The 11,869-nt window shown below is 35.9% G+C and overlaps 1 protein-coding gene across 8 annotated transcripts; it reads right to left on the minus strand.

Annotated features, from left to right (window-relative positions):
* Positions 1 to 2,635: 2,635 nt before the first annotated feature.
* On the minus strand, positions 2,636 to 5,413 carry LOC145129265 (F-box protein SKIP17-like). 8 transcript variants are annotated; one of them, XR_013717421.1, is made up of 8 exons: positions 5,246 to 5,413; positions 4,670 to 4,832; positions 4,349 to 4,464; positions 4,138 to 4,259; positions 3,993 to 4,045; positions 3,685 to 3,759; positions 3,535 to 3,597; positions 2,636 to 3,443 (listed from the first exon to the last, which is right to left on the minus strand). XR_013717421.1 is itself a non-coding variant. In XM_079063957.1 (8 exons), the coding sequence occupies exons 1-6, from the start codon at positions 5,298 to 5,300 to the stop codon at positions 3,716 to 3,718; spliced, it is 531 nt and encodes a 176-aa protein (XP_078920083.1). In that variant the 5' UTR covers positions 5,301 to 5,413; the 3' UTR covers positions 2,636 to 3,443; positions 3,535 to 3,597; positions 3,692 to 3,715. The 8 variants fall into 8 exon arrangements, 6 of the variants coding, with proteins under 6 accessions (XP_078920083.1, XP_078920084.1, XP_078920082.1 ...); XM_079063957.1 differs by having other exon boundaries at positions 3,692 to 3,759; positions 3,993 to 4,023; XM_079063958.1 differs by having other exon boundaries at positions 3,535 to 3,560; positions 3,993 to 4,023.
* Positions 5,414 to 11,869: the final 6,456 nt, after the last annotated feature.

An 11,869-nucleotide genomic window follows, 5' to 3' on the forward strand; every position in this document is an offset into this window, starting at 1 on the left:
CCAATAATAGTTATGGGCTTAGACATCTAATCCAACAGAACACTCCAATAGTTCCAAATGATATGACGTGATGACGGGGGTGGTCTTAAGGTGGACGGGTGAGTAGTGACGGTAGATATGGGTCCCAAGAGGTTTTACCTCAACAAACCTTCCCAATTATGCATGAAAGCGTATATATTACGAGAGATACACAGCGACGCACCGTTTTAAGTCTATGATGCACCAATGCCAAAATCACTATATACTTACTATTTCGAATACACACATGTATATCCTTCGTTGTTTATACTTGTAAGTAAAATAATACTCTACTTAACTACTATTTAGAGAAAAATGTATGATTGGAATGTGTGATCCGATTCCGAGCTACAACGAACACGGTGAGGAACTCTCCAACAGTTCTAAATGGTATGATGTGATGACGGGGTGGTCTTTAGTTGGGCGGGTGAGTAGGGATGGTAGATATGGGTCCCAAAAACTTTTTACCTCAACAAACCATCCCAATTATGCATTCAAAGCGAATATATTACGAGCGGTACATGGTGACGCACCGTTTTAAGTTTATGATGCACCAATGCCAAAATCACTATATACTTACTTTTATTTAACTACGTACATGTATATAATTTGTTGTTTATAATTGGAACTCAAATAATACTCAACTTAAATACGGTGTAGAGAAAAATGTGTGATCCGACTTCATTCGATTCTGAGCTTCACCGAACATGATGAGAAACTCTCCAATAGTTCCAAATGATATGACGTGATGACGGGGGTTGCCTTAAGGTGGGTGGGTGAGTTGGAATGGTAGATATCTATCCAAAAAAGTTTTTACCTCAACAAACCTTCCCAATTATGCTTGATAGCATATATATATCACGAGCAATACACGGTGATGCACCGTTTTAAGTCTATGATGCACCATTGCCAAAATCACTATATACTTTCTATTTCGAATACATACTTGTATATCATTTGTTGCTTATACTTGTAAATCAAATAGTACTCTACTTAACTACTATTTATAGAAAAATGTATGATTGGAATGTGTGATCCGATTCCGAGCTACACCGAACACGGTGAGGAACTCTCCTATAGTTCCAAATGGTATGACGTGATGACGGGGATTGTCTTAAGGTGGGTAGGTGAGTAAGGATGGTAGAAATGGGTGCCAAAAAGTTTCTACCTGAACAAACCTTCCCAATTTATATATCACGAGCGATACACAGTGACACACCGTTTTAAGTTTATGATGCACTAGTGCCAAAATCACTATATACTTTCTATTTCGAATACATAAAAGTATATAATTTGTTGTTTATAATTGTAAATCAAATAATACTCTACTTAACTACTATTTATAGAAAAATGTATGATTGGAATGTGTGATCCGATTCCGAGCTACATCGAACAAGGTTAGGAACCAATAGTTCTAAATGGTACGACGTGATGACGGGGGTGGTCTTAAGTTGTGCGGGTGAGTAGGGATGGTAGATATGGGTCCCAAAAAGTTTTTACGTCAACAAAACTTCCCAATTATGCATCCAAAACGAATATATTACGAGCGATACATGGTGACGCACCGTTTTAAGTTTATGATGCACCAATGCCAAAATCACTATATACTTACTATTTTGAATACATACATGTATATAATTTGTTGTTTATACATGGAACTCATATAATACTCTACTTAAATACGATGTAGAGAAAAATGTGTGATTGGAATGTATGATCCGACTTCATTAGATTCTGAGCTACACCGAACACGGTGAGGAACTCTCCAATTGTTCCAAATGGTATGAAGTGATAACGGGGGTTGTCTTAAGGTGGGCGGGTGAGTAGGGATGGTAGATATGGTTCCCAAAAAGTTTTTAACTCAACAAACCTTCCCAATTATGCATGAAAGCGTATATATTACGAGAGATACACAACGACACACCGTTTTAAGTCTATGATGCACCAATGCCAAAATCACTATATACTTACTATTTCAAATACATACATGTATATCATTTGTTGTTTATACTTGTAAATCAAATAATACTTTACTTAACTACTATTTAGAAAAAAATGTATGACGTGAGGAACTCTCCAAGAGTTCTAAATGGTATGACGTGATGACGGGGGTGGTCTTAAGTTGGGCGGGTGAGTAGGGATGGTAGATATGGGTCCGAAGAAGTTTTACCTCAACAAACCTTCCCAATTATGCATGCAAAGCGTATATATTACGATCGGTACATGGTGACACACCGTTTTTAGTTTATGATGCACCAATGCCAAAATCACTATATACTTACTATTTTTAATACGTACATGTATATCATTTGTTGTTTATTATTGGAACTCAAATAATACTCTACTTAAATACGATCTAGGGAAAAATGTGTGATTGGAATGTGTGATTCGACTTCATTCGATTCCGAGCTACACCAAACACGGTGTGGAACTCTCCAATAGTTCCAAATGGTATGACGTGATGACGGGGGTTGTCTTAAGGTGGGTGGGTGAGTAAGGATGGTAGATATGGGTCCAAATTTTTTTTTACCTCAACAAACTTTCCCAATTATGATTGAAAACGTATATATCACGAGCGATACACGGTGACGCATTGTTTTAAGTGTATGATGCACCATTGCCAAAATCACTATATACTTACTATTCTGAATACATACATGTATATCATTTGTTGTTTATACTTGGAAATCAAATACTACTATACTTAACTACTATTTAGAGCAAATGGTGAGATTGGAATGTGTGATCCGACTTCGAGCTACACCGAACACGGTGAAGAACTCTCCAATAGTTCCAAATGATATGAATTGATGACGGTGGTGGTCTTAAGGTGGGCGGGTGAGTAGTGATGGTAGATATGGGTCCCAAGAGTTTTTACCTCAACAACCCTTCCCAATTATGCCTTGGTACTCATATAATACAGATTATTGAGTATCATTTGTTGTTTATACTTGGAACTCAAATAATACTCTACTTAAATACGATGTAGAGAAAAATGTGTGATTGGAATGTGTGATCCAACTTCATTAGATTCCGAGCTACACCGAACACGGTGAGGAACTCTTCAATAGTTCCAAATGGTATGACGTGAAGACGGGGGTTGTCTTGAGGTGGGCGGGTGAGTAGGGATGGTAGATATGGGTCCCAATAAGTTTTTACCTCAACAAACCTTCCCAATTATGCATGAAAGCGTATATATTACAAGAGATACACAACGACGCGCCGTTTTAAGTCTATGATGCACCAATGCCAAGGAGCGGGAACATATGATATGTGCCTTGGTACTCATATCAGAAATCCAATGCTTAAAAACTTAAATTTAATATTCTGATCTTAAAAAAATTGTTATAAAAACTGAAATACCTCATATTATAACATCTACGAGGGTAGTCACCATAAGATAGGCCATATACGTTCGATATGTCCTGTTACAAATAAATTTTTTAATTTGATTTAAAATTTTTGAGAATATGCAAAAACATTAAACAAAAAAATTCAGGAAAAAGTAACACATACAAGATGTCGTAGGTGCCTTAACTTTCCTGCAAGCATAGAATTCATAAACTTCTTGACCTTATACTACACATGACATTGTGTTAAGGATGGAAGATAGAGACATACATATAGTATAGGTAAAATGAAAGTTTAACAAGGAAAAAATGTTACACTTTACTGAGTTATATGCAGTCTCGCAAATTCAGGACCTCCAGATTTTTGCAACCACCCTTGGTGCCAAGGTTCCTGTAATTCATGGAAAACTACAAGTAAAGGTATGAAGGAGATAAAAACATGTCATAAGGACCACAAAATACTAATGGAACAACTAATTTGTAAGCAACAACCTCCTACAACTAAAGACACCACCTCTAACTGAAACATGAGCAGTTACTAAATAGCAATTGGCTCTTTCCAAAAAAAGAAAAAAAAAAGACAATGTACAACAACTTAAAAGGATCAGTGAAGGACAAACTTACTATAAATATCTGCCACTACTACCGTGAGATCCTGAGAAGTCAACATATTTCAACTTGGGAAACCCCAGCAACGGGAATTAACAAGCACATCATAACCAAGAACAAAAGTGAATCCATGTTTTTGTTTACAGATCTATATACATACCTTTACCAGAAAGTGGAGATCATAATCAGACACTAAGCAATATATCAGTCCCAAAGTGTTTATCCTAGGGCATTTGAGCACAAATTCTTCGCACGCCGAAGTTTTCAGTCCATAATATTTGGCTGCGTGTGAGACTTATATTAGAAATGAACTTTTATCCTACATTACTTTCATATATTAGAAATAAATCATTAACCAATTTTAGACAAACCTCCATTATTTTCGAAGATAAAACGCTCTAGCAAGCAACAATATCTACTCACGGACTCCAGAATAAGATTCATATTAATGCCCTCATCATTATACCAATCCTCACTCCAGGTTGTACTTCACACGCAAACATACTATAGGTTATACAGACTATTTTGACATAATTACATAGAGAATAAAGCTATATAACAAGTTGTAAATTTTAACATAGAGGCATGTGATAAATCTTATAAGCCTTTACAGCCACAAGCTAAGCATCTCATTAAAAACCAGACTAAAGGGAGGACGTATCATTAAAGAACAATTGAACCAATGAACTTACATGTACACAGTTTCTAGATCAACGAGAGACGGGCAAACCGACAATGCTGCCAAAAGTTGTCCAATATTCATATCTATAATATTGTTAAGGTGCAATGTTTTCAAATGAGACCTTGCAATAAAACCATATGTGTCAATCGAGAGATGGGCGAAGCTTAATAGACCTGAAGATGAAGTAGATATAAGTAAGTGCATATTCTAGTGCATTATTAGCACTGATGAACAATTAATGCCAAAAATTATACAATAACGGATCACAGAATGCAAATATAGGAGAATTCACAAAAGTCACAAAACCAGTGTATCAAACTTAAATATAACAAGCTAGAACACTTTGAAGTTATCCTTCCCCCCGAAAGTGAAAATTTGTTATCTTTGCCCTGTTTTCTTACTATTTGCACATTTTAGTTATCAGCATTGCGCTTTTTATATATATCCTCTTAAGATAAAAAATAATAAGACTCCTAACACTCTGATTTAAACAAATCAACATGAAATTAAGATGATTTTTCCCAACAAACGCTATTTTACAATTAATAACTAGTATATAGCGAAAAGATAAGCAAAGAGATATTACTGAAGCGCATTTCCAGCTCGTTGAATCGATGTATACACCACACCATTGTCGACATCGTTGACCTTGGAGATTGGAGTAACTATGTCGATATTAACATAACACAAAGGAACTGCAGCACACTTTTGAAAAAACGTACAAGCAGCCGCCGCAAAGTATATGCTAAGCATGTCAAGCATAGAAAAAACCTACAAATCATCATTCAGTCACACGTTTATTAAATAACTTCAGTGCAGGCCCGATTTTGAAGGGGGGCAAAAGGGACATTTGCACAGGGCCCGATTTTTTTAGGGGTCCAAAAAAAAATATATAAGATGACACTTCAAGATTTTGAGAGTAAACCGTTAAGACTTAAGAGTATTTTAACCCGATAAAACTATAAAAAAATAGTAATCGAAATCTAAAAATCAAAACTTTACACATCATAATCACCATTTAAACTCATCGGATTCAGAAAGCCCACAAATATTAGATTATCTAAACTTTTACAAAAATCACAAATGACAGAGAAAATAAATCTAAAATGTAAAAACTAAAAACACTAACCATGGTACTCCAGTTCTTGTCGCCGCCTTAAAGATGACTCCGGTCAATGCAGGAAACCTTCTCCCCCGTAGCCCCAGTGTGTCGCTCTGATCAAATACGCATCTCGATTCGGAGATCTTCCAGCCTAGAGCTCTCACTGTATGTGCATTACTCTCCCTCTCTCTAACATCTCCCATGTTGCTCTTGCCTCTCTATTTGACTGTGTTTTTATTATTTGTCATTGATATATGAAAAACTCTTGTCTCGTTGCCTATTCAACGTTATATTCGATGTCATGTCAGTGTAGAGTAGAAGGCTAAAAACATAGAAGATAGAAGCTAAAAGCTTTTTCTTTTGTCATCTTTTGCTTTTTAGCTTCTATTAGTATATTGGAAAATTAAAAGGTTTTTTTTTTTTTTTGCTTTGGTTCTCTTTTTTCCTTTTAAACAACAATAAATTACCAATAAACCGACATAACTTGACTATGTGTTCCTTCTGAATTATGGATCATTTATTAATTTTAAGATTGTCAATTTTATTTTAGTTTTACTAGAGGATGAGTGTACTTTGAACATTTATTATTTGAATTGCGAAAGACAAATTGATTGAAAACGCTAACATGGATAAAATAGAATAGTTATAAAATATGATTTTGTTTTCCATTTCTAATAACATCATACTAAATAAAAATATAAATTAGCTTTTGAAAAATAATATGTATTCGCTTCCTTTGGTATCTCGATCCATTTAGTTTTAATGGTAATGTTCCGTCCCTGGTGACACAGCCGATCATTCATTCATTACATGTTAGGGCTTAAGGGCATTTTTTTCCATCTCGTCCTGGGCATTTTAATCCTCAGGACCGGCCCTGCTTCAGTGACACGTTTATTAAAAAGGGAGAGGCCAGGCTGATGCATTGTGAACATAGGAGAATTTACCAGCCATGAGTTCTGTAATTGACTAAAAAATGCAAACTGAGTTATAGTGATTACAGGGCCGGTCCAAAGGCTTTTCATGCCCTGGTGGAAAAATGTTAATGATGCCTTATAAATGCAAGCGATAACTATAATGTGTTCATTTTTACAGCATAACTTATATCACACAAACTAAAATAAGTCATAATACTTTACTAAACATTAACATGATAGAGAACAATTACAGAACTGCAATTTCATATACAAATTTGAATAGAGGAAGGGATATATGAACGATGAAATGGGAAAATTGATCTATTTAGACAACAGAAATCATGTACCCACCTTAAGAGACGTTATAGAAACCTCGTGCCATTCCGTAAGGAGGGCGTTGGCCGTCTTGTCGACTCCAATGGTTTATGTATTGGCCCCACTCAGGTATGGGTTCAGCTTCATCTTGTCTCAGGGGATGCTCCCCAGGGTTGCAGACTTGTGGCTCTGTATCCGTACAACTTGATTCGCTGTTCTCAAAGGGTTCTTCGTCTGAGTCTGAGATCCAGCCTGCATTTTGTGGATTATAAGGGTCCCCAGGTAAATTGTGTTCAGCCATAGGTTATGTATTAGAAGTAAGGTTAGTAAAATATTCCCCGTAGTATTTTAATTTGTGTGTTCTGTTCTATAGTTCTTCTGAATATGTATGGTAAGTTTTAGACATGTCGCAACACTACTATCACTCCCAAGCACATGTTGGTCATATCTCAAATCAATATAGTTGATCAGGCTATATTAATTCCAGATATGATTACATAACTGCCCATGTTTGACTATAGTGTTCAACATCCAAATACTTTTAAGTTCTTATGATTGTGATACTGTACTTGTAGGTATGTGTGTTAGTATACTTCTTGTAAAAATACTTGAATCTTTAAAAAGTATACTTGTAGTCAGAGCTCTTCGCCCCGATGTATTTATAGTTTGTATATCGTTTATGGATTGATATACTGAGTTCACTATAAACAATGCTCTCATACCAATCCGTCACACCCCCAAACCAGACGTCGGAAACGTCCGAGGGTGGAGGACTTCAATTGTAGTTTCACAACACATGCATCATAGTAATCAAAGTACAAACAACCATTGTATTTAAAAAGTATAAGTATTTACATGTGTTCAATCATTGTATATTGAACCAAAATAGTTATACAAAAGAAGATATGACTCAACATAGCTCCATCTTCTCAAAAAGCTCGGGGAGTACCTGTGTATTATTTCCCTGAGAATACAAGTAATTTGAATAGAGAGTATCAACATAAAGTTGAGTGACTGCATAAGTGTTTATGTTTGAAAGGGTGTCACTGTATCTAGCATATGTAAAACTGTTCCAGAAAATCCTATATTTTCTGTTGTATATGAAAAGTAGTTTTATTCCCATAAATACGTTCTCTTTGTAAATCAATGTTTTGTATTTGTATTCCTTTATGTAAAACATGTAACTGAGAGTGTGCCTGGCTCCACCAGCTGTTATTGAAAACTGTATTGAACCATTGTAGTTTGTATTCTGCAAACTGGTACTTTGAAGGTGTACTCTCGTTTAGTTGTTTATACATTAACGTATTGTTAATATCTTTTTAATGAGTTATTATAACCATACTATGACAAGATGGCCTGAAACAAACGGTTTGTGAGCGTTTAAATTGTTGATAACAATTGCCACTCATTGGCGTGTATGCCTGACTGTAGCTAGCAGCCTGAGTGCGGGGTTGTTAATCCCGATATAGATCTACACACAACTTGTTTCGATCCCCTGGCTGGAGATTCTGGTTATAATGTCAGGACTTTACCTTGGTTGTCTAAATGAATTAAACAACCTGAATTGAATGTCTCATAAAAAGCATATAAACGTTACATGTATATTAGTCATGAAAACCCAATCATTCTGAAATAAATGATTGACAGTATGTTCTTGAATTAGTATTCCGAACATGTATCTGAATCAAAACCCTTGTTTCTTGTAAAACAGTGTATTCTAGTATGCTTGAATCATGAATTATTGTTCTATGTATCATAAATTATACCTATTATAATTTATATGTACTTTCTGGATCGGTATTTAACTGTTTTTAGCATGTAACCCCTTGCTCAACATGTTACGAAGGTATTTGAACTAATGAAATAACTTTTATATTTATATACATACACAATTTTATATATAAGTAAAATTTAAATGACACTCGGACAAATAACCGGTACTATAAGCCCACATCCAAATAAGGAAAAGGACCCATAATAAGTTATCAGTCCTAAGCCTTTTAAATCTTATATATATATATATATATATATATATATATATATATATATATATATATATATATATATATATATATATATATATATATATATATATATATATGAATTTTGGGGAAAAATATAAGATTATAAAAGAGTTTAATGTTTTGAGTATTTTTGATGATTTAATGTCGTTTTATCATGATTTGAAATCATGATTTTATAACACAAAGTTCATGTGTTATACTTGTATCCCCCCCCCCCCCCCCCCTTAAAACAGTAGAAATTATGAAAATACGGGGGTATGAACTCACTTGTTAGATGGTGATTTGGGCAGCGTTTCGTTTCCCGGAAAGGAGTTTATTTGACGAGAAATCGGCTTAAATTGAGCAGAGTTTCGACTGGAGAGAGGTTAACTTCTCGGGAATCTCGGGGCTTCGAGGCTTGCTTAGGGTTTGAGACTTGATACCGGGGCTTTAGGGGTTGTATATATGCTTGTGGGGGTAGAAAGTGTGAAGAAAGATGAATTTTGGGGTGAAATATGTGTGAAATCCGAGAGATCTTGCACCCTTTATATAAGGTGCGAGGGGCGGTCCGAAAGAAGAGTCAGTAGCAACACGCGTCGGTCATGCAAAGGGTACACGGGGAGAGGCTCAGACAGGTGGGTCGGAGGTGTTGGCTTCGGACTGGACCGGACTTCGGTCCAATGGGAAGGTGTCACGAGGGTCCGAGGGGTGTCCGAGGGTGTCCCCTGCGAGGGTGTCGGAACGTAAGTGGACCGTGGCTTTGGTTGAATGTGACAACCGTCAAATTTCGGTCAATTCAAAGTGGACAAGTCAAACCGGTCAACTCCAATAACCCTTGTATGCTAGGGTTTACGTTATGTAATCACTATACAATTCGCTATTTTAATGAGAATTCATCATTTGAAAAGTTCATGTGTTTGATTTTCCTTAGCCTTAACAGTGCTAAACAACGAACCAAAGCGATAAAACACTATTGCACCATCATCGGGATTGTGTACAACACTAAAACACGGTTTAATGGGGTTTACGAACCTTGCGTTGTGAAGCCGGACACTCAAATTAATCACAAACGAAACCTCTCTAAATCGTTTTCACTCTATCTCTTTCTAATTGAAATCTCTCCCAAATCTCTCTCAAAAGTTACTTTAACTTTTTGTAATCATTTGGGTCATCTCGACCCTTAACCGGGTCAAAAATCGCTTGAAACGGGGTAAAAACGAGTAAAATAGCTTTAAGGATCCGAAACCAAAGCTTTTGGACCGAAGCCTCGCATCTGAGGCCTCCGATCCGAAGCCGAGGCTTCGCACGAGACGAAGGTCCCAGGGTCCGAAGGTCCGTGTCCGAAGCGAGGGTCCGAAGTCCGAAGTCCGTGTCCGAAGCGAGGGTCCGAAGTCCGAAGTCCGAAGTCCGAAGTCCGAAGCGATTTACCGGTTTTTCGACTACGACTTCGTTTTAACTCCGTTTTTCATTATTTTAACGTGGGATTTTCACCCAAAACTTTATTTTATAAACTAAGGCCCCAAAATATATAAATCTCCAGGGTTTTTATAAAATATATTAAAAGAATTGGTGATTGAACTAATTATTGAGGGAATATTTGCTTTGCCTTAATTTATGGCAAAAGCAACCCACTACCACCTCACTCTATGATCAGCCACTCTTTCCCACTACCCCTTGTCTCCTTAGTGGACCTTTACAGCCAATCTCCAGCTCTTCCCACGTTCTAAGAGCTGGAGGATTGATCCTCTCTCCTCATTCTCCGTAAAACTCTTTCATTCTACACTTAGCAACCAAGAACACTCTCCAAAATTCTCTCATCTTTTCTCTCAACTTCAAGAACTTCAAGGCTTTCTCCAGGGATTTCTTGCTTCAATTAGTAAGTATCTTCATCATTCACATAATTATTAAACTCCATTCTACTCAAATCATTGATATCTTACACAAGTTCCATCTTATTCGGTGTTAGATTCTCGAATCATCAAGACATCTTCTTAGTGTTCTTGAGTTGAACACTTCCTCTCTCTCACTTTCATCTACTGAAACCACATAAGGTGAGTTCATACCCATACATTTACATGTTTTTCTTAAGTTTTAAGGAGGGAATACAAGTAAAATCATCATGAACACAATTAAACTTTTTCTAACAGATTGCATCAGAAACGATGGACGTTAATCATGGACTGTTTTGGTCAACTTAAAAATTTTAGTTTTCAAAACTGTTTCAGGTGCAAGTAGTTCAAACTCTTAGCTTTAAAATTACTACTTGCACATCTCCAAATGATTTTTCTACAATTAATGGTGATTTTTACAAAACTGCCTGTCATTTCAGAGGCAAACCCGGACCAGTCTGTGATTATGAGCATTTTCACCTCTGTTAGAGATCACTAAAAATCATGATAAAATTCACGAACAAACTAGACTCATATTCCAAACTCTCAAAATTTGCGGATTTGGATTTAGAGCTGTGATTATTTTTCTATAAATTTTCTAAGAACGGTAACAGAAACTGTTTTTAACGAAAAGTTGCTGTTAATTTCATTTCACCTTGTAACATGTTGAGCAAGGTGTATATCTTTATGTGACTATATGTTACTGCAATATATGACATTTTATCTTAATATTTAGACACACATCAGTTTACAAATGGATTTGGTCATATAAAATATAAAGAATAACAAGTAATTATAATCAAAGTACAATCGATACATTCAAACATTAAATAAACTATTTTGAATATAGTTTGCTTTCATTACCACGTACTACCCTTGGTTGATAAACTATAATAGGTATAGTTTATGATACATTACATAACACATACATTTAAAAAAGGTACATTTATACAAAGGATATTTTCATTAAGCAAGGTACGGCCATAC

The sequence above is a fragment of the Lactuca virosa genome, chromosome 8, assembly GCF_052849685.1.
Source record: "Lactuca virosa cultivar CGN04683 chromosome 8, Lactuca_virosa_CGN04683_v6, whole genome shotgun sequence".
Classification (NCBI taxonomy): Eukaryota; Viridiplantae; Streptophyta; class Magnoliopsida; order Asterales; family Asteraceae; genus Lactuca; species Lactuca virosa.